At 39.3% G+C, this 24,100-nt stretch overlaps 1 protein-coding gene across 1 annotated transcript; it reads right to left on the bottom strand.

Annotated features, from left to right (window-relative positions):
• Nucleotides 1–79: 79 nt before the first annotated feature.
• LOC115232279 (ras-related protein Rab-28) lies at nt 80–22,557 on the bottom strand. The gene is made up of 6 exons (XM_029802109.2): nt 22,318–22,557; nt 14,567–14,663; nt 10,809–10,897; nt 5,629–5,761; nt 2,383–2,486; nt 80–279 (listed from the first exon to the last, which is right to left on the bottom strand). The coding sequence occupies exons 1-6, from the start codon at nt 22,390–22,392 to the stop codon at nt 109–111; spliced, it is 669 nt and encodes a 222-aa protein (XP_029657969.1). The 5' UTR covers nt 22,393–22,557; the 3' UTR covers nt 80–108.
• Between the last annotated feature and the right edge of the window lie 1,543 nt (nt 22,558–24,100).

Below are 24,100 nucleotides of genomic sequence, written 5' to 3'. Positions count from 1 at the left end.
CAAAGAAAGGAAATTTCTTTTTAATATTGGAATTTGTTATGATGAAAAATATTTTTGGTTTAAGCTAAAATTATTTAAATTTTTTTCAAAATTCCTCTGGAACTGGTTTTATTGTAACGAGCAAATTGGGCTGCGAGGAGAGTTTTGAACTGAAGCGACTTTCGGACAGGGTTCACATTCAATGTTTGCAGTGACAACCTGTTGCTGTTGTTCTTTCTCAGCAGTCGTTAACTTTAAGCCGACCAACTCAGCAGCAACACGTTGGAAGCAGACAGACATCTGAAAGGATAAAAGAGAAGAAAAAAAAAAAGAAGAGAAATCCAACTGAAATATGACTTCTTTCTTGAATAGAATCATTGGAAATGGATATTCTCTAAAACAGACAACAAAACTTGACTTTTTGCAGGGAGTTAAAAAAAGTAAAGAATGAACCCATAGCAAATCGCTTTCATTTGTTTCAGTCTTTAGACTGTGGCCATGCTGCAGTACTGCCTTGAAAGGTGTCAACTCCAGGGCTTGTTTTTCTTATCTAAGCTTGGTGCTTATTCAATCAGTCTCTTTTTGCTGAACCACTAAGTTACAGGAACATAAACAACCCAACACTTAACAAGTGGTTTGTGTGAGGGACGGATGAAGACACATACAGGGTTTCTTTCAGTTTTTGGCTACCAAATCCATTCACAAGGTTTGGGCTGGGGTAAAAGATACCTGACCACAATGCCACACAGTGGCACTGAACCAGGAACCAAATGACTGGCAAGCTAAATTCTTGCCACACAATCATGCTGGCTTTAATTTAAAATACATTTTCTCCTTTCATTTTGCTATTGTACAATATTAATATTGTTTTAATGTTGCTTGTCATTTTTTTGTTTTTAGCTGGTTTAGATCCATTTTCAATCCAACAATGGCATCCTGTTTAAATAGGTCACATCTCAATCCTGAAGCAATAGGTTTCATCCCAGGGCACGGCATCAGGTAAACTCCAAACTTCATCATCATCGTTTAATGTCCGTTTTCCATGCTGGCATGGGTTGGACGGTTTAACAGGAGCTGACCACCTGAAGGCCTGCCCAGGCTCCAGTCATCCGCTTTGGCATGGTTTTTAAGGCTGGGATGCCAACCACTTTACAAAGTGTGGACTGGATGCTTTTTATGAGCCCACAAGATTAGGGATGCTCAGCTGGAGAAGCAAGGGCAACTATGCTTTTTCTTAGCTTGGCATGTCTTTTCAAGCACAGCAAACCACCAGAAGTCTTGGTCCCCTGTCACCCCGCCTGTGAGTCCCAAGTGCATGAAACTGTGTTAATGGAAACCCATCAGAAAGACTGAAATCTTCTCACTCTACTGCTACAAACCAAATTATGTCTATATCCCTTTACTTCCTCACATTTCTGCTTCATGTACTATGATTACCTCCCACTCCCTAATCTTGTCCTCTTGGCCCAGTGCCACTGAATTGTTCTCTGCTTGCCCCCGACCTGTGCCTTCTACCCACATGCCTTGTCACACTCTATTATTGCCATCTGCAAGCAACTGACCTGGGTGTTCCACACACAACAAGAAAACTTTTCCCCAACAAACCAATCTACATCTTTCTTGCATTTCCTCCTTCCTACACTATGTCTAGCTCTCACTCCTCAATCCTGTCCTCTGTATCACTGCTATCCAGTAGCCCCTCCAACTCTATATATACCCAGGCCTTTCACCACTTACACTCTTTAATCACACTCCCTTCGCAATTGGTGTGTTACATTAATTCTATAAGACATCCATTTGATTCCAAATATCTCTTTCCACATATAAAAGAACAGAATCTCCAACTTTCCCACCATCACTATCAATAAACAAATAGATGACATCTTTTACAGATTCTTATTACTTAACATTTATTCATTTGTAGGAATTTTCTTTCTTATCTGAACGAAATGTTTACCTCTTGTTGTGACTCGTAAAACTATTCCAAAAGTTTGTACAATATGTCACACGAATATTTCAGTTATTTTCTGTCTCAGCCAGAACAATTGTTAAGCAACTGATAACAAACAACCTTCAGATTGTCGTTGCCTTTCTAAAGACGTTAAGTAACATCAAGCAAGTTTTAGCATATCCTCCATCCAGAGAATGAGATATGCTTTGACATGTTTTCAGAATTGTGTTTCAATGGCTGATTGTGAAGTTGAAGGAGAAAATTCAGAGAAAGACATCGAAGGAGGTTTTAGAAATATTAATTAGCAACAAGTCGGGGGAAACTCATTAAATTGATGTTATGATACAATGTAGCCAGAAAGTCTTACAAAATATGAATTGCTTTAATTAAGTTAGTATGATCAATGATTAATCTTTTGTTTACATTCATTAACATTGTATAAACGAACTTACGCATTCACCAGTTTTTGCACTAATAAAGTGGTTGGACATATTATGGTCTGCAGCAAACTTGACGTGCCGTTCTTCGCTGACAGCTCTCACATGTTCGAGATCAACTGAAAAAGCAAACAGCAAACCAGAATAGAAAAACTGTTGTTGTTCGGCCAGAATTAGTCTACGACTGTTCTTATTTGTACGGGTTGAGTGGTTTTGCAATTTAGCAGCCACTCTTATGCCTTGAACTTTCCCAATCATTTCTACAGCTCTGCTCTGATTGCCTTTTTCATTTCTTGTTTTGTCTGTTTCTGCTGTGTTATGTGGAGGGGAGGAGCAGATGCAGTTCTCCCAGGACTTTGCAAGTACCTCTGGACAAATGAAGTCTGAGAAAAAGGGACAGCGCAAAGTTTGGGACAGGAGGGGTGGAGAATGGCAGAGAAGCAGGAGCAGTGGGTAAACTTTGGTGAGCTCAGGGCTCGAGGAGATGATATTTGCCTAAGGAGTCATGCAGTGGGACTGAACCTCAAGCCACGTGGTTCGGAAGCAAACTGCTGAACCACACAGCCATGCCTGTACATAGGGGTCAGCAAAAACACTGTGTTGACATTGAACTTGAAGCAGTCTAAGTGGTGGCCAACCTCAATCTGTTCCTTGTGCATTCATACTTGTCAGATACTCGACATTTCAATGTAGTTTGACACAAACTTGTAACGAGACAGGTTTTATTTTGTCTGCTTGGGGAATCCAAATGAACATTATCAACAGCTCAGGTGAAGACGTGTGTTGTCTATGGAGAGGATGTTGTTATGGAATGTGTGCGCAAGAAGTGGTTTTCAAGAATACTGGAGCAAACCAGTTATTATATCAATGATTGAATAAACTGCTTTATGCTTAAAACTTGTCTTATTTTTGCTTAAAATCTGAAATGGACATTTTGAGTAACTCAGTATATCATCATCATAACTATTTAGCATCTGCTTTCCATGCTGGTATGGTTTCTATGGTTGGATGCCTTTCCTAATGCCAACCACTTCAGGTGTGTAATGGGTGCTTTTAACCGGCCACTGGCACAGGTGCCAGTTATGCCACACTAGTATTGGCCATGATTTCACTTGACTTCTGAAGCACAGCATATTGCCAAAGGTCTCAGTTGTTTGTCATCACTTCCATGAGGCCCAACATTCAAAGATCATGCTTCACCACCTTGTCCCACATCTTCCTGGGTCTACCTCTTTCATACTGAGAGATTGGCACTTCTTTACACAGATGCCCTCGTCCATACGCATCACACAACCATACCAATGCAGTCGTCTCTCTTGTACACCAAAACCGATGCCTCTTATGCCCAACTTTTCTCTCAAGATGCTTACACTGCCGAACATGCACACTGACATTGCACATCCAGCAAAGCATACCAGCTTCATTTCTAAGCTTATGCATGTCCTCAGTGGTCACAGCTCATGTTTCACTGGCAGTTGATGGAGTCTATTTTCTGTACAGTTCAAGTGTTTATTGTCCCTGTGCATCTGCCACACACACACACAGACTATTTTCCCTGTCAACCTTTCTCTGATATTGCTGCACCTTGTATGTGTCCATAGCCATTTCTACAAATCAAGCAGGGTCATCTACCTGAAGGGATTTGTAATTTGTCTGCTTTCCTACTATCTAAGGCTTTGTTTTTTGCAAGATTAACTCTGAGGCCCTTTGATTCTAGACCTTGCTTCCACTCCTAAAATTTCTTCTCTAGTTCTGGAAGTGATTCAGCTATAAGCGCAAGGTCATCATGGAGAAGCTTCCAGAGGCAGCCTGACTTAAATTCCTCTGTTATTGCCTGGAAGGCTATGATGAACAAGAAGGGGGCTGAAGACTGATCCTTGGTGAACGCCCTACTTGTACCCTGAATTTCTTACTATACTCATTGCTAATCTTTACCTTACTGACAGCATCTCTGTATATGGCGTGTACAGCTCTCATCAACCACTCATCTATCCCTAGTTTCCGCATTGAGCACCAAATAAGGGAGCAGAAGACACTGTCAGAAGCTTTTTCCATGTCAACAAAAGCCAATTACAGGGGTTTATTTCTGACAAGGTATATAGATACCTTGTCAGAAATAAACCCATGTAATTGGCTTTGTGTGTGTGTGTGTATGAGGAGCAAACATGACTGTTGTTGAGAAGTTTGCTTTGTTATCATGTCATGACTGGAATTAGTAGATGAAACTGTAAAGAAGCCTGTTTCACACACACACACACGTGTGCATTTGTGTCCAACCCATGCTAGCATGGAAAACGGACGTTAAACGATGATGACATAATTTCAGTGGCTATGTTTATGCTTTCCATAAACAAAAATGTCTGGCAGTGGTTTGGTGTGTGAAGACATGGAAAAAAAGCAGACATAAAACATTGATGATGATGATGACGTGTGTTTTATTTCCCCATCACCTCTGCTGATTGCATCATCTTTACTTCCTTCACAAGTGACTGCATCAGACTGTTTGCTCCCAAAATACTCTAACTTCATGTTTTTATACATTGCTTACCCTCCTGTTCCCTCCCCTGGGCAACCTCTGCTGTCATCGATCACCTCCTCTTGCCTTTGTTCATATTCAGAGAAGAGACCCAATGTTTCCTCTGCATGTTAACTAAAAGAAGCTGAAGAGGGATTTGCACCCCAACCTCATGAAACCCTCACCAGTGACCACTACTCAAACAGAGCCCCTGGGTTGGAGGGTTGTTGCCTGGGTGGTGCAAAGGTGTCATCTGCCAGGAGTGGTAGGAAATCACCAACAAATGGTGGATGAAGCGACACACTGTTGCAACGCATCCCTCCCCCCTATACCACTACTACTGAGCCCTGAATTTGGAACCCAGCTGTAAAGAAGTTGTTCCCTGTGAACTGTGAAGGAAGGCAACATTAATTACACTTGATTGGTGATGAAAAGAGACTTTGTCCAGTAAGAGAGGAAGCAACGAAACCCTGATGTAGTTTCTAATGAAATGCCAAACGTGGAATATTGACTCTGCAACCATTGACCTCAAGATACAAACTCTTTCTAACAACAACTAATTATTTTCATGCTAAATAATTTGACACGAGAAGAGAGGGTCAATCGTTAGAGCCCAACAGCAACAATGGTACAAGTTGAATTCCTGAGGCAACTAAACTAACTCCATGTCTTTCCTTGCGTGATTAAATTACGGTAAGCGCCACTGCCATGACAACAAACATAAATGCTCAAAGATCAATAGTTACCTTTGTTTCCAACGAGTGCCAAGTGTGATGGAGATTTCCCACTGTGCAGACAGGATCTGTTAATAGTTAGCAACCAATCTTCCAGGTTCTCGAAGCTGATATAATTGGTAATGTCATAAACCAAAATAATTCCCTTTGAATTGGATTAAAAAAAAAACAAAAAACAAAAAAAAAACAAAACACAAAATTGGAGGGCGGGGGTGCTAAAATTCCATTTTTCAGGACAGTATTAACTTGAATACATTGGTAATACAGTGTCAGTCAACATGTAGTAAATCTTCATTTAGTGCTCACTTTTCCATGCTTGCCTGGGTCAGATTTGAGGCAGATTTTCTATGGTCAAATGCGCATTCTTGACACTACCCTCACCTGTTCACAAGCAAGCTAATATTTTCCCATGGGCAGAAATTTTTTTCACAGAATATTGGCAACAAGTGAAACTGCTTGTATGACAGTGACGCTCACAACCCTCAACCAATGCCACACAGAGTTTCCATCAACCAAATCCACTCATAAGGTTTTAGTCAGCCTGGGGCTGCAACAGAAGACACTTGTCCAAGGTGCCATGCAGTAGGATTGAACCCAGAACCATGCAATACTGCAACTATTGCAAAATCCTGAACCACATGAAATTGCAATTCAAATAATGTTACAGTCAAGAGTCAAAAACTGGAAATCATTTTTTCCCATGAGAAACAATGTTTTGTCTCATTTTAAAGAAAACTTTCTATAAAGAATTTTCCTGTTTGACCCTTTGATTCCAGGTTTTGTTTCCACATCTGGAATTTCTTTTCTAGTTCTGTTGCAGAATCTGTTATGAAAGCAAGATCATCAGCATATAGCAGTATTGGTCTTTGCCTTACCCTTGGATAACATCGGTGGCATAGAGAGGGGAAGCTGGTATGCATAGGCAACTGCTGGTTTTCCATAAACAACCTTGCCTGGGAGGGTAACTTTCTGGGTGCAATCCCATGGTCAGTCATGACCGAAGGGGGTCTCAGCAACTCATGGTTAGCTCTCACCTGACTGTACTGCTTTCACAATCCACTCGTCTACCCCTGGCTTCCTCAGAGCCCACAATACCACACAGCAGGATACTCTACCAAAGGCTTTTCCAGATCAACAAATGACAAGTATAATGGTTTATTCTTAACAAAAGACTTCTCTTGCAGTTGCCTGACTGTCTGTTAGAATGTGTAGGAATTCAGTGATTTTATCAATTAACAAGTTTTTATGATCTATTAATGATATTATTAGAAAAAACAACCTAGGACCGGATGAAAGTAATTCAGGTGATCTTGAAACGTTTTTGATTCTGAATAGGAGTGGATTTATTTGCCAGAGAATAGGAATGGTAACATTCATTTATTGTTGAGGGATCTTGTGGAAGGAGTAAATCCAGGAAGTTGTAGGACAAAGTGGAGAGAAATGATCGTCAGAGGAGGGGACCGAGATCTCTGGCCATTTGCTGTGCTTGAGAAGACATGTCTAAGTAAAATTGTGGTCATCCAGGCATGTCCTTTATATCCATGCCCCCAATACAATCTGTTCTATCAAAACACCCATACAACCCATCTTCCTAGCATTCCCCATTGCACTGCAGGCCCCTCCACTCTCCTGCACAAGCCTATCTGCACTCTCTCCATCCCCGCACATATTTATCATGACCCCCACCCTCCAGCCATTCCAATTCCTCTCACCATCACTTGCTATCTCTAAACACCTCCCCTCACTCACACGGAACATCCCCCCCTCTAACCCCTCTATACTACTTATACTCCAGCCACTGTTCCTTGCAGAAAACCCCCCAATACAACTCCAACACCATTTCTCTCTCTCTCCCCTTCTTCTCCTGGAGTAGCCAAGTGTCCCCTCTATTATTATTATAAGACAACTACCCCTTTGCACACAGCCACTTCCCTTGGTTTCCTCTCTCAGCCGAGTGGGCTTTGTCTTGCAAGCTACTTGGTGACCCCACTGGTGCTGGTGTAACAAGTACAAGGAAGGGCATTCAGCCATAGAAGGCAAAAACAGACGAATGGTGTAGCTCTTTAGCTTGTCAGCTCTTGTTGAACTGTCCAACCCATACCAGCAGGGAAAACAGACATTAAATGTGGATGATGATGATTTTAAGTATTTGTCTCTGCATGTTAGTGGATTAATAAAACTATGATAACTAGAATAAATAGCAATAATATACTGGGCTTTACAAAACTTCCAAATGGAGGAGATGAAGGGACATTTCAGAATTCTTTTTCTAATGGTTGTGCAGAGTTCTGAGATTAAATAGAGCACAAGAGACCAAATTACTTCTCCCAGCACCTGTCATGGCTTAACTCTATTGACTGCCATCAACACACAGCATTTCTTCACTCATCATCGTCATCGTTTAATATCTGCTTTTCCATGATGGCATGGGTTGGATGGTTTAACAGGAACTGGTAGAATAGAGGGTTGCACCAGGCTCCAGTTGTCTGTTTTAACATGGTTTCTATGACTGGATGCCCTTCATAAGGCCAACTACTTCACAGAGGAGTGTACTGGGTGCTTTTTACATGACACCCGGTACACATTGTCTGAATGATTCTCTCTCACCAGCAGAACAGCTTATAACATCAGTTCACACAAGTGGACGGCTAATCTGTTAATCTGGGCTTAGGATGCTGCTTGATATTACAACACTTCCATCCAACAACTTGCTCTTTATAATAAATAATGGAAGGAACGGTGGATTGTCTACGGCTCTAAGTAAGGAAAACAGTCTTCCAAGAGAAACTTGTAAGCAAAAGACTTATAAGTTTGATGCAGAACAATTATGAAATATGATCAGTGAGGGTAGATGAGCTGCAAGGGATTAAGCTGAGGGCTCTGTGATGAGTTTGGTGTGAATGAAAGAGAGAGAGAGAGGTTAAGCAGAAAAGATTTAGAAAGCAACTGGGTTCCTGGTCACTAAGTCAGTTTATACAACTTGAGAAACAATAACAATCACCATCATTTAACATCCATCTTCCATCTTGGATGGTTTAACAGGGGCTGGCAAGGCTGGAGAGCTGTGCCAGGTTCCATTGTTTTTCAGGCATGGTTTCTACAGCTGGATGACTTTCCTAATGCCAACCACTTTACAGAGTATGTACTGGGTGTTTTTATGTGGCACCAGCACGGGTATTTATAAGCCTGCAATGTGATTAGATGATGCTTATTGGGTTGGGTAGGGGTGTGTTTGCACTTGGGTAGAATATACCTGGTGGTGTTAATATATTCAATGAACAAGCAGATATGCTTCAACTGTTTTATAAAAGTTTTCTTTTTTATAACTTAGCCAGTAGGAAAGAGATGTGCCCACGACTCTCATAGGCCCCTCATCATTGGTCAGCTTCGTACGGCAGAGCAAAAGCTGTATATGGATGTCTACTGAGAAAGTGTGGACAGGAGAGTAAAGCCAGAGGGTAGGTATTTTGAGGAGTAGGAAGGGCATATTGTTTAGTACGAGCAGTGGGAAAGAAGTCAGTATGGGTGATGAGATGAAGAGAAGTGCCTGTGTTGGGTAAAGTTGAAGTAGGATGTAAATCAGTGAGCTGAGAGAAGCAGAGGTTGTTGCAGCAATAGTAGAAAAAGGTGAGATGTGCTACGAGAAGTTATTTTCCTTGCTGGACATTGTTAACAGCATATGAGAGGAACTCAGGGAGGATATATAAGTGGTGCTCTCTTGAAATGTGTTGGGAAGGAGTCTCAGCTGTCTGTGAGGTTCCCTGTGGTACAGGTGAAATCAGACATTGAAATGTGACATTCTTTGGGGTATCCCTTCTTCTATGGACGATATTATGTGGATAGCAGTTCAACTGGTTGTTACTTGTTGACATAAATCTGCTCTTAAGAAGACATTCCAGAGGAGATCAGCATACATGTGGGTTAGAGATGAAAGTATGAAGTATCTTATTAATGAGTTAGATGGCTTTTTGGTGTTCTAAGATCTTTGTGTCTTTAGTAGCAGCATTGTTTTAGATGTGGGAGCAATCTTCTTTTGTAGGTATCACCAAACTTTGTAGAGTCAGCCACTGTTCAGGAATGAAGTATGTTGGACTTTGGTTTGTATTATGTTAATGAATGAAAGGTAATCAAGAGAGATCATTAATAATTGTAAGCATTTGTTACAACTTTGAGAGTTCTTCATTGATTTGTGCAGTGAGAGGAGCTTGCTTTGTAACCATGGGATCTCAGGTTCAATGTTGTGTCTTGGGACAAGTGGCTTCTACTACAGCCCTAGGTTGGCCAATCTTGTGAATGGATTTGGTAGATGGAAACTAAAAAAGTTTAAATTGTGTGCATGTGTGTATACACATACACAAAATCTATGTATGTATGTATGTATGTGCGTGTGTGTGTGTGTATGTACCTTGTACTGACATCATGTGATGATTGTAAACAAGCATTGCTGTCATACTAACAATGATATTCATTTTCAGTTTTCTGTAAGAATCATGTCTGGCCACTGGGAAATATTACCTTGCTTGGAAAGGGGTAAGAGTTAGGAGCAGGAAGGGATCTAGCAGTTGAAAATCTGCCTCAACAAATTCTGTCTGACCCATGCAAGCATGGAAAACTGGGTGTTAAATGATGATAATGATGAAGACTATCTTTAAACTGTTGATGGAGACAAATTTCCATGTGTCCATTGGAGAATGCTTTTTGGGGTGTCTGGTGCAGAAACAGTGAAGGAAAAATGACATTATCTGCATGGGTGAGTGCATTGTGTCAGTGAGAAGGCTGTTAATATACAAGAGGAGAATACAAGAAAACCTTGGGACACATCAGAATTGATGAGTGCATCGGAGAGAGAGAGAACCTGAATCAGAAGCTGTGGTCTAAGCGGAAAGTCTAAAGTTAACCAAGAAATTCTTAAGCCATAAGCAATCAAGTGCTTTGTTATGAGATTGTTTTTACAAAATATTTCAGTGTGGACTATTATGCTCTTGGTGATTCTGAAGTTGAAACAAAAGAAATACAATTTGATCTAAATTTTGCATTTTGTCTTCCTAGTATGGCAATAATAGGGATTTCTCATGCAAGTGTCTTTGATGGGTTCAAAGACTAATGTCAGATATTCTGTTCTGGGAATTTCTGTCACTGTGCTATTTATAAACTGAATTATCTATTTATGGAAAAAAGAAAACAAGCCTTACCTGTGCACCATATATGTAATTTTCCAGCATGCTGCTCCCTAAACAGATCCCACTGACATCCCAGATTTGCAGTACCACATTCATTTGACCTGAAACAGAAAGTACAATCCCAAAAGTACTTTAGGATAAGAGGAGATAAATCACCGATGGCATTCAAAAGGTTCACAAAAGTTTGCATGAAGTTTTTTTCTAAATTTCCACAACTTCCACAGAACCAGGTGTGAAATTTCATTGCTTCTTTGCATTGTGGAGATTATCTGAATATAAACAGATTGGGAAAAGAAGTTAACAGGAATTTTCTACTACAAAGGCCGATGAAATCTGAAACAAAAGACCAACAAGTGAATCCCAGGTGACCAATTTCAAGTCCTCAAGGAAGGAAGGGAAGTTGACTAAAATAACAATAATAATTTGAACCAATTAAGTTGCAGAATCACACTGAACAATTTTTCATTTTGAGATAATCCTGAACTTTACCAGAATGTAAAACAGTTAAAAAAAAAAGCCTAAACAAAACGAAAAAACAAGTGAGCTCTGAACTTAGACAAATGTCCCAATACGCAAATAGCTGAAAGATGTGGGACGAAGTGGTGAGAAAGGATCTACAGACATTGAGACTCAAAGAGGGGGTGACAGGGGACAAAGACTCCCAGTTGTTTGCTGTACTTGAAAAGACACATCAAGCTAAGTAAAAGCATGGTGGTCCTTGCATCATACAGGCCATTCCCTGCATCCCTAACCTTGCAGGTTCATTGGTGCTGGTGCCACATAAAAAGCACCTACACCACTGCCATGCAAATGCACCCATGCGGATGCTGCACAAAAGTGCTCAGCACACTCTGTAAATTGATTGGCATTAGGAAGGACATCCAGTTGTAGAGAAACCATGCCAAATTGGACTCAGCTGGAGCCTGGGCAGCTCTGGTCAGCTCCTCCTGCCAAACCGTCCAACCCATGGAAAATGGGCGTGAAATGATGATATATATAGACAAACACAGACACACATACAATATATCAAGAATGTTAAATGACGATGATATATCCTATGCTGTTTGTGTCTGTGTTTCTCCCCCCCCCCCTGCCACTGCCTGACAATCTGAGACATTGCGTTTACATCCCTGTAACTTAGGCCCATAGAAAAAGTACCAGGCTTAAAGAAAAACCAAAACAAATTAAGTCCTGGTGTCAATTCATTTGACTAAAGAGATGTTTCAAGGTGGTGCCCCAATATGGCCACAGTCTAATGACTGAAAAAAGTAAAAGATAAAAGGTATAGTTACATGGAAATATTAGCTTGCAATTTCTTAAACAACCCTTGAATTTCATCCTGTATTTGCATATTGGTTTCAAAATTTAGCACAAGGCCAGCATTTTCAGGGGAGGGAGTAACTTGGTTACATCGATACCAGTGTGCAACTGGTACTTATTTTGATGGCCCCAAAACACTGAAAAGTAAAATGGATCTCAGCAGAATTTCAACCCAGAATATAAGGATGGATTGTTCAGCATTTTATCTGGTCTCCTAATGATTTTCACCTGGTCTGCTAATGATTTTTACCTGGTCTGCTAATGATTTTCACCTGCTCTCCTAATGATTTTTACCTGCCCAGCTAATGATTTTTACCAGGTCTGCTAATGATTTTTACCTGGTCTGCTAATGATTTTCACCTGCTCTGCTAATGATTTTCACCTGCTCTGCTAATGATTTTCACCTGGTCTGCTAATGATTTTTACCAGGTCTGCTAATGATTTTCATCTGGTCTGCTAATGATTTTCACCTGCTCTCCCAATGATTTTTACCTGCCCAGCTATAATGATTTTCACTTGATCTACTAATGATTTTTACCTGGTCTGCTAATGATTTTTACCAGGTCTGCTAATGATTTTTACCAGGTCTGCTAATGATTTTTACCTGCTCTCCTAATGATTTTCACCTGCTCTCTTAATGATTTTCACTTGGTCTGCTAATGATTTTTACCTGGTCTGCTAATGATTTTTACCTGCCTGCTAATGATTTTTACCAAGTCTGCTAATGATTTTCACCTGATCTGCTAATGATTTTTACCTGGTCTGCTAATGATTTTTACCTGGCCTGACAGAAAACTCCTGGAGAGATAAATGAAGTCTGTAGGCAAGTAAATTTGTTGCTGAGAGGTACTTGAAATAGATAAAGACAAGGATATTGCTTTCACCAAAGTTCTCAATGGTGTGTGACACAGGAAAGCCAATCTGTATGAAAACCAAACAAATGAGTGTGGCTGAAAGAAATTCTGTTGTGTTTATGCAGTAAAGTGGAAGTTTTTTCAGCAGGACATCTGCAAATTTATTAGACATCCAGCAACTGACGAGAAGGCACACCTGTAATTTAATTTCCTGGTGTCAATTGCAGGTGTTGAGGTAGCATGTGAAGGTTTCAGGTGTTTGCTTGTTTAGCTGCAGCATTGCTCCATGTGTAACACCTGGAGTTTTGTTGCTGTGGCTTTGACAGTATGAATGTATATTCTGCCCATGGGAAGGTTTGTATCCAATATTACAAGCCAAAAAAAGATAAGGATCAATTATACAATGTCGTCCAATGGTTGATATTTACAAAGAGATAATCTGGACTATTGAAAGTGAAATGTCTTTTCTGGAAACACAAAATAACTGGGGGAAAAGGAATACATTTGAAAGACACTGTCAGACACTACTTGTGTGATATAATGTGGAGTTCATTTATAACTGTAGCATGATGCCCAGACAAGGAAACACACACATATATACATCATCTGCTTTCCATGCTGGCATGGGTTGGACAGTTTGACTGAGGACTGGTGAGCTAGAAGGCTGCACCAGGCACCAATCTGATCTGGCAGAGTTTCTACAGCTGGATGCCCTGCCTAACGCCAACCACTCCGAGAGTGTAGTGGATGCTTTTACGTGCCACTGGCACAAGGGCCAGTCAGGCGATACTGGCAACGGCCACGCTCAAATGGTGTTTTTTTATGTGCAATGACCATGCTCAAAAGGTGTTTTTTATGTACAGGAGCCAGTCTGGTGGCACTGGCAATGACCACGCTTGAATGTTGTTTTTCACGTGCCGGTAAGGTGATGCTAGCAACAATCACGCTTGAATGGTGCTTTTTACATGTAACCGGCATGGAAGCCAATCCGTGGCCCTGGCAACGATCACGCTCGGATGTGCTTTAAACATTCCAGTGGCACGAGTGCCAATCAGGTGGTAATGTGATCGGCCATGTCAGTGATTTTGATTTCACTTGCCTCAATAGGTCTACATAGGAGATAAACGATGGGCTTCTTTCAGTTTCCATTTACCAAATCCACTTATAAGGCTTTAGTAGGCCCAGGGCCCGCCCATAATGCCATGCACTGGGTCTGAACCTGAAACCACATTGTTGGGAAGTGAACTTCTTAAGTACACAGCAGCTATGCATACCTGTGCATATTTTTTTTTACAAAATACGACTGATGCACCTGGAGGTGAATCCTACCCAAGATTTGTTTAATGGGGCATCACTGACCCAGATCTTGTCATTCTATCTTCATGCTATACCCATGTCATACTTAATATTTTATCTCTGAAAGGGATTTCAAATCACACAACTAAGTGAAGTGGGTCATTCGAGAGTGAACAAGGCAAGCTGTTGCCCTATCAGCAAACAATTTGCGACTGAGTTGGCCCAACAGGATTTGTTTAATCTCTACTAACATTGACAAAAAAAAGAATATCTAGAAAATGAAAAACAAATATCACTTACCCCTTAGAATGATTCTTTTCAAATAAAAGTCCACTCCCATCGTTTTTTTATATTCTTTCCAGAAATTGTCCTGTGTGTATCGAGTTGCTATGGAAGTCTGCAAGTTTGAAGAGTTGATAGATTTAGATTTAATGGCAAGGCATGGAGATTTCCTAGAGTAAGCAAATAGTAGCTAGGCTGAAAATATAATCTATAAAAGGCAAAAATAAGACAGCTTTTAAAATTTCAATGGTTATTTTGATAAGTTGTTAGTATGCTCTAAATCTTCCTGTCAGAAAAGACAAGAATGCTGTTGAGCTATTTTTAATAAATCCATATCAGACAGAAACTTTAAATCTCAATGATTGATTATCAGTGAACACTCCCAATGAATAGTTAGTTGCATGGCTTTGGAAAAGTCTTAGATATATTTAAGCTATGATAACAGACAAATGACAACAGAGCAGAATTTATAGAAATGTAGCTTCACAAGGTAATGCATAATATGGCACACACGAATTAGAGATGAAGTTGTCTGGAAAGGACCTTTCTAAAATTTCAAGGGTTAAGGCCATAGATATTTGGATAAGGGATCTATGAAACGTTTGCCTTTATGGCCTTTGTAGTTATTCCCTGCACCATTGCTACCAAGTGAAGCACAGGAGCAATAATAATGGCAGCACCAATGAAGGCGTTTGATGGACACTGGCACAACCAAACAGGAAGTGGCAGAAGGCTCCGAAAATGGATGACAGTGGATTTACAGAGTAACCAAGGAAGAGATGCAGTAATGCTTAGCATTGTAGATTCCTAAAGTTCTTCTTGGATGCCAGTTGTGAAAAAAGCCTCAAAGGAAGGAGATCTTTAGTCTGTAAAAAAGTTTTGCAACCAAACAGAAGGAACAAACACTTGAAACATGTGGACATATTTGTGTTGTGCTTGATTACCCTTGAAAAGAGGCACCAATGCCAGGAAGTAAATATAAGGTGCCAGGAATGTGTAAAATTGGTCTATCCAATTGTGTTACACCACTAAGCTTATTGGGTATTTTTAAGAGGGTGTTCATGGATGGTTAAAAAGGTTGGATGGAGTGTTGAAGAAGGAGCAAGAACCTCTGAAATGTGCATCACCCACCCACCACCTATTATTACTATCTTCATTTGCACTGTTTACATGAGTGCATTTGTATACAAAATGTTTGTAACGGTTAAGATTGATTAGGTACACAATATGAAATGTCAGAGTCAGCAGTTGTAACGATAAAAATTTGTTGTTATAACAGCATGTTGTAGGATGTGAATGATGGACAATGCATGAAGTTTTAAGAAAGTATTTATTTACTATAACATTGAAAATACCTTGCCTCGTTGGGCAGGTTATATAATCTGAGAGCATGTGAAAGAAAGTTGGATGTGGTAGAATTTTTCTTTGTATAGTTTTGTGTACATGTTCTTTTAGCAGTAAGCCACCAATAGTGATAGAATGATGTTGTAAAAGAACAGATATAGAGCTAGTGAAAGTTGTAGGACGTCTCAGTTGCTGACATTAAATTCCATTTCTCTGTCAGACTATTGTCTTTAGTAGCTGCCTTGCATATGATCATGATTCTAGCAGTCTGTTCCCTAACTGATTGAGTTGTCATGAGCCAACTCACTCAGTTGTCATCAAGTGACTACTTGTTTTTTTGCTTGGGGTTCTTGCTTTTATAACTATCCAGAAGGATAGACATATCGTTGAGAACAATGGACTTCATTGGTGGTACTGTGATATCTATTCTAGCTTTTGAGTATAGAAGAGGTTATAAGGGTCAAGTGGTGAAGACATTATTTTGGCCTAGCTAAAGGCAATCTGGCAAATGTAAAACTGCTGTCACTGAAAAAACCATCTGTTGAACTGCTAATTTAAATTTGGCTCTGGTGGATTGAATCCACTTCATGCTTGCAAGATTCCCTACATGTTGTATCTTTCAGTGGTGGTTCTGAGTTCTATAGAAAATCTATAGATGTAAACTTAAGAAATGGATACCCTTCCATAGAAAGAAAGATTTCAATTAAAAAATTTGTTAAACTCTTGCCACTTGATATTAACATTTCCATTGACAATTCAGACAAACCTGCCCCAAAGCATTTCAGGTTGTCCAGCGTAACCCGAAGATCAGTACATGATGAACTCAAGGAGAGAAATATCGTCAGTGTAATGAACGTGTATTACCCAGTTTAGATGGTGTCTACAAATGAATGAAGACAATTTGTCAAGCAAAGTGAAATGAAGTTGGTATCATGAACGTTGCTATTAACCTCAAACACATGGATTATTATCTTTGCCATTTACCCCCACTTTTTCTTTTTCATTTTAATGTGGCTTACATACTATACTACAAACACTGAAAATAGATTCTAAGTCCTGACTTACAATGACTATTCACTTCTGTGGAACTGCCATTTATTTTCCAGTAAACACTGAAGTATGAAAATTAATCTAGACAACTACCAGCAGAGCAGGTCATAGTTTGATGCAATTTGTAACAGGACAGAAATGGAGGATAATGTATTTGCAGTAACTTCAATCAGGCGTATTTCATAGCAGATGTCACACTTCTTAAATAGAAGAAACAGAACTGCAACATTCAGCCCTACCACTTTATTTCGACTGATTTCTGTCACTGAACTTTGGCCACATTGGAGTAGCACCTTATATCAAAGCTGTCTGGATCTTATTTCATTATTCTTGTAAAATACAAAATATGGAGTGGGTATGGGTGTAGGGGAGACCATCATATTCAGCATCCGTTTCCCATGCTGGCATCGGTAAGATAGTTTGACTGGAACTGGTAAGTCGGAGAGCTGCACCAGGCTCCAGTCTGATTTGGCATGGTTTCTATGGCTGCATGCCCTTCCTGATGCCAACCACTCCATAGAGTGTACCGGGTGTCTTTTACGTGTCACCAGAACTGGCCACGGCAATGGTTAAACTTCATCAAACGTTAATACTGCAATGTATTTCTAATCAAATGTCCAGATTCTCACCTGAAACGATCATTGTTTTACAACTGTTTTCTATGTGGGCATCGGTTGAACAGGTCATTATGGTTTGGTTCAATTCTCATTTGGAATGACTGCTTTGATAGGTGGATCACAGGCTGTAGCTTGCTCATGGGCTTTACTGCAATCAGCTCCCAGTTACAATTTAACTTGAGTTTCTCTTGTTTAAATATGTGATGTTAGTTTATATGCTTTACTTTCTTTCAGTAACCCTTCATCCTCTATTGATGACCACAGCAAATAACTGATAAATATGGATTCTCATTTATGTGTGTGTGTGTGTGCATATTGGTATTATAATTGTAGCAGACCAGACTGAGTACCTAATAAACATAGTAAGAATTCCCTTGGTGTACGCTTGACTGGCCACACAAGTAGCAGCTACAAACCTGCTACTAATGACAGTGGTACACACTTCCCTGATGTTGACATAAATAACCCTAATCCATCGTGAGCATGTCACAGGAGGCGAGTGAAGGCTGAGAAAGTATTGATAAAGAGATCAAATGCACCAACTGTCAACTGTAATAATTCCGATGCTATTGAATTTGATGCAAATACATAGAACGTTAAAAGCACATCTGAGCATGATTGTTGCCAGGGCCATGGATTCACTCCAGTGCCGGTGGCACACGAAAATAACCATTTGGGCGTGATCATTGCCAGCATCGCCTCACTGGCACATGTGCTGCCGGACTGGCTCCCGTGCAAATAGCACATATAACACACTTTTCGAACGTGGTCGTTGCCAGAACCGTCTGACTGGTCCCTGTGCTGGTGTCACGTAAAAGCACTCACTACACTCTTGGAGTGGGTGGCATTAGGAAGGGCATCCAGCTGTAGAAACTTTGCTAGATCAGATTGAGCCTGGTGCAGCCTCTGGCTCACCAGTCCCCAGTCAAACCGTCCAACCCATGCCAGCGTGAAAAGCAGAAGTTAAACGATGATGATGATGTATTTTTGCTTTAAACTGAATTTTGATTTTAATTTCTTTCAATAATTTGCTCCTTTTTTTTTGTTTTTGTAAATATCATCCAATTCCTTATTGACTCAATAACGGTGAGAATTCCAACTAACCACGTTGAATCTCTTGTATACATTCTTTTATTCTTTGGAGCTTTCTGTTGCGAAATGAAGGCTTGTCACAGAAGTCTGATCTATGTTTCAGTAGTATTTAGCAAATGGAATATATATTTTTATCTGGATAAGATGCTGTAGCGGGGTTTAAATTTGATGTCACACTCAGAAAACAAATATTTTCACTGAACAACAAGCAAAAGGGCCACAGCATATCAAGGGACCTGTCTTGACCAGCTGCAATTGTACGATTCATGGAATTTTCCATGAGTTTTCCACTTAACATTGTTATAAATTGAGGTTTGCACCAAGTTCTCATGAGTAGAGGGATGAGATGCAAGCATCATGTGTGAGAGGCCCCAGAAAAGGCAGATAAATGCAGAATTTTTGGTCAAATGCTTGACCTCAGGTTAAAAAGAATCACTTGTCTTCCATGAACATAATATTGACTAGAGCAAAACACTTCGTTTCACACTGCCCCAGTCTACTCAACTGGCAAAAATAAGAAATCCTGCAATGGATCGGCATCCCATCCATGTAAGGAATGTATATGGTGAGAATTTACAAAAAAAGCAAAAGACGAAGACGGGTGTGTAAACAAGAAACAGATGTATTAGTTTAGTGCTCGGGAAGTGAGAAAGTCTTTTACATTTCAAGCCTGCGCCCTTCAATAGAAAGGAACATGAAGAAATAAAGAGGGAGAGAGAAATGACAACAGGAAAAAGTAGAAAGTACAAATAAGCTCAGAAAAGTTCAAAAGGTTCAAATTTCGTAGTGTATTGGAGTAGTTTCTCATCAACAGAAGAGTCCAGTGTAATCCATGGGTAGGAGAGGTGCAGTCTGAATGTAGGAGAGTAGAAAGTCCAGGTAGAATAGTCCAAGAAAAGCTCGAAGTGTTATGAGGTGGAGACAGAATGAAACTGGAGCGACCACGTGAGCGTGTAAACAACAAACAGATGTATTAGTTTAACGCTCAGGAAGTGATAGAGTCTGAGGCATATGCTTGAGGGAAATTCCTCTCTCTCTGTTATATATACATAAATACGAACGTAGTAGATAACAGCTAGCCTTCAGCTGCCCTTTTGGACCCTGTTGTGTCCAATACTCTGATTGGTTGGTATTGGCACAATTTGTCTCTTGCTCTATTGGGTTGCATGTCAATATGCAACCCAACCAATCACAGCCTTCAAATAAGGTCACATGAGACAGTCTCTTCTAAACCTCAGTTTGCACCGACTGCTCACTATAAAACTCTAGCTTCACATAGAATTGATGTCTTTCGATTCCAGACCTTTTTAGGCCTAGCCACTGACCACACAGGACACAGCCAGTTCCAGTGACAACACAACAGCAGCCACATGGAGACTCATCAACACTCGACCAACAGCATATGGAAATCTCTTCGTTGCCTCCATCATCTCTCTATGTACACAGGTTCCTACACAACACTGTTCGTGAATCACTTCACCATGGTTAACAGCAAATACAACCTGTGAGAACTCCTGTAACAAGTGACCGGCTCTGCATCGTAGCCATGATTTCTTGTACGACATGTACCTCAACCAGCTCTGCATTACAGCCACAACTTCTTGATACAGCATTTCAACTATTGTGTACATTGACTATGAACTGGTATTTATCATCTTGTGTCTGAACATTCTTCTAATATCATATTATAGATTCTTTCAATGCTCTGTATTAACGCACAACGCATACATCCATGCCTATGCACACACACACACTTTGTTCTCATGACGGCCTGTCTGTTATGTATATATGATGCACACACAGACACACGTTAACCTATTCCTGGCTTCCCAGACCCCAGTCGAACAGTCCAACCCATGCTAGCATGGAAAACAGACGCTAAACAATGATGATGATGAAGCATTCTACCTGGTTGTGTCTCTCTTTTCCTTCTGGCACTTAGACTCATTTATCCTTTTCATATTTATTGTATCGACCGTGTGATGTACAAAGGAGCCATTCTCGTCATCTCACTTTGCACGGTCGTTTATAAGTCTTTTACATTTCAAGCCTACGCTCTTTAACAGAAAGGAACACAGAAATAAACAGGGAGAGAGAAACGACATGCTACTGAAACTGGGAAGCTTACCCTTGTGAGCCTTGCATGGCTTGACAAGGAAACATTAATAAAATATTTGAATAATTTTTGGTGTTTAACAATCAATATTATTTTCTTTGTTGATTTCCAACTCAATTTTCCTCCACACTAGTGTCTAATTTGATAAGTAGTGGGGTAAAATGAGTAATGACTAATTTCACTGATTTCTTCTCGTTAACTGCATGGTGTGTAAAGATTTCACGAAGAAAGACATTCCAGTAGATTGTAAAGAAGCTATAGAGAATATTTCGAGTTTTTTTTAATTATTTAGTTGAGTTTCGTTTATTTCATATCATGTGCCATTTTCCCTCGATCGTCTTTCATTTGACCAAGATATTCATTTATTTTCTTTTGTATTTCTTATCTTTCTCATGTCTAAGGATTGATATTGACGAGTATGAGCCTGTTTTTGGGAGAACTGAAATGGCATATTTGCCTTATCTTACTCGTTTTACCCCAGCCAAATTTGTCTTTTACATGCTCAAAGAACGGCGATAATTTCCTGAAATAGCGATCAGATTGTGTTATAATGCTTCAAATGCATTTAGGGAAGGCCATTTGCCTGGTTGATATAGTTTTTGTGGCAATCAATCGGTATTGGTCTCGAGAAACAAAAACAATATTTTCGGCAAAGTTCCGTTAAAAATGCAGTGAAAATGCCCAACTCATTTTGCCCCATCAACTCATACCCACTTACGACTAAATTTCAACATAGAGAATAAAATATTTCGAGTTAGGAATAAAAAAGTAAATATATATTTTTTGCAATGTTTAATTCAAGCCATAGAATTTATGCAGTTAATTCTACTATCTTCCAAATTTCTCTAATTACTTAGGTGTTTTGTAAAATTTGAAGTTTGGTTTTGCTATTTAAATGATTGTAAATGGTTAGCAGAAATATTGAAGGCGATCTCAACCAGTTCAAGTCTTTGAGTTCACCAAACCCTGGAAAATTAATTCAATAATGCAAATATGACAAATTGTTTGCTGTATATTTTAAAAATTGACTCAGAACGGCTCCACAGATATTTGCTACAACTTGAAATCTGAAGCAGATCCCTTTTCTTTTCCATTTTTTCAATAAACAAAGAAAAATGTGCGATTTATGAATTTCGAATAAATCTTTGAGACTAATTCATTCATTCATTCCAAAATATTTTACGTATTTGTAGAAAAAACAAAACAGAATCAGAAAAAAAGTAGTTGGTAAAATAATTTCCTAATAAGACTACATAATTAAATAAACTTCATGAAAGAAACGACTGAAACTAGTTTAATTGAAGTTGACTGAATGAAGAAGGAATGTCTTGAAGCATCAAGTGGTTTTCTATTTTTCAGTCGTTGAAAAAGAAAATTATTTTCAAGTTTATTTCTTTATAATTGAATCCCAAAACAAAAATTATTTAAATCTTATAATGAATATAATTACGAGTGAAAGAAATGATTGACAGAATTCAATCAAACTCAGAAGCAAAAAGTTAATGAAGAAGAAAAGGCCGTGAGGCTGGAGAGATTATTATTCTTTTTACCTTCCCCGTGAGACAATCGCCAAGCAAAACAATCTTGAGCCGTTTATCAAAACATTCATTTTCCGAGTCTGACATTGACTATCGTAATCTGCCGGTTGTTTACCAAAATATATACATAGACTGGATCGATTAATGAAGCATTACAAGTCTCTTCTCGGTGTTTGTTTAGCGATAAGATGAGCGAAGATGTCCGCCAACGACGCCAGACAAGAAGACAAAAAAAGAAATGCCTTTGACGTCACATCCGTTCCTCTTTGGCTTCTCTCGATTCGGGCTTCAGACTTTCAGTTTCTTCCTCACTTCGGACATGGAATTTTAATAAAATTTCGAGAGAGATAATTTATTCATATAAAACTTTGTTAAAACTTATTACTATTTTGCAAGTGGTGAATATAAAATTGCCGAAACGCAAGAAATTAAAGACGAAATATGTTACAAACTATAGAATTTTCTCAAGAAAGCCAAGAGAAAATGACATTTTATAAAGACATTCTACCAGTATACGAAGTTTAAAACTTTTTAGTTACCTAGAAATTATTTTAAAAACTGCCGTTCAAACTGAAAAGATCCATATCTTTTTATCTTTTATTTGTTTCAATGATTGAAATGTGGCTATTGCTGGGGCAGCGAAGGGTTTAGTAGAAACAAACCGACCCCAAGACGGTTTTTTATTTTAAAGTCTGCTGCTTAACACTGTCGACTGCTTTTGTTGAACCACTGGTTCACATGGTACATAATCAAGCCAACACCAGTTGTCACGCGACGGAGGGGCACTAACATGAAGACATAGACACACACAAATGTGTGAGCATGACATAGATTCAAATTACACACCCATACACATGGTCCTGGTTAGGGTAGATAAGAGAAAGACAGGGTGTTTCCAAGGCAGCACTCAACCTGTGCTTTTAGGCTATCTACACTGTCGGATTCCAGGCTAATATCGACATTTCTCAGCTATAGAAAATCTTGGTTTCACGACGGTAAAGCCATTGTATGGGTTTAGCGAAGAGTAAAATATAATCCAGTCAAGAAGTCAAAGAAAAATTTCCTCTTCAAACTCCCCCTCCGCCTCCCATTCACCCTTCTTCTTCTTCTTCTTCTTCTTCTTCTTCTTCTTCTTTTCTTCTTCTTCTTCTTTTCTTCTTCTTCTTCTTCTTCTTCTTCTTCTTCTTCTTCTTCTTCTTCTTCTTCTTCTTCTCCTTCTTCTTTCAGTGCAAAAGCAAAAATCAAAACTTTCTTTGTATGTAAACGCACATGTTTTTCTATCATACCAGATGCTTCCACCACAAAAGGTCAACACAGAATAAACAATATATTTATACACAAAAATGTTTACTGGTGATTCATACTCACTGTTTTTCCATCTAATAACACTGCACTTGAACAGCCAACGACAGCTATAGACTTATGATCAATGGCTCACCTGTGAATAAAATGCTTTTTCATTATTGTATATAAGAGATAACATTGTTCAAAGTGTCCTTCATCTCTTTATGACAGTAGGATATTATTTGAAGTAGATTCAACTGCTGTTTCTAACAATTCAGGTAACCATGTAGAGACTCCCTCATTGATTCTTTTAATAAGTCGTAGGTATGTGGACCAAGTTTTCCTTAAAATTCACACCTCTTTAAAATAGCAAAAGCCATTTTAGGGAAGAATTGAGGCATAAGTGAATTGAGCTTGTACTAATCAAAAATGGAAGCCAGGTCATGATGTTGACTTGCTCAGAACTTACTTGAGAAATAAGCTCCCAAATCAATGGCATTATAAAATTACA

Source organism: Octopus sinensis, linkage group LG2, assembly GCF_006345805.1.
Source record: "Octopus sinensis linkage group LG2, ASM634580v1, whole genome shotgun sequence".
Classification (NCBI taxonomy): Eukaryota; Metazoa; Mollusca; class Cephalopoda; order Octopoda; family Octopodidae; genus Octopus; species Octopus sinensis.
This window is presented reverse-complemented; position numbering and strand designations above follow the sequence as displayed.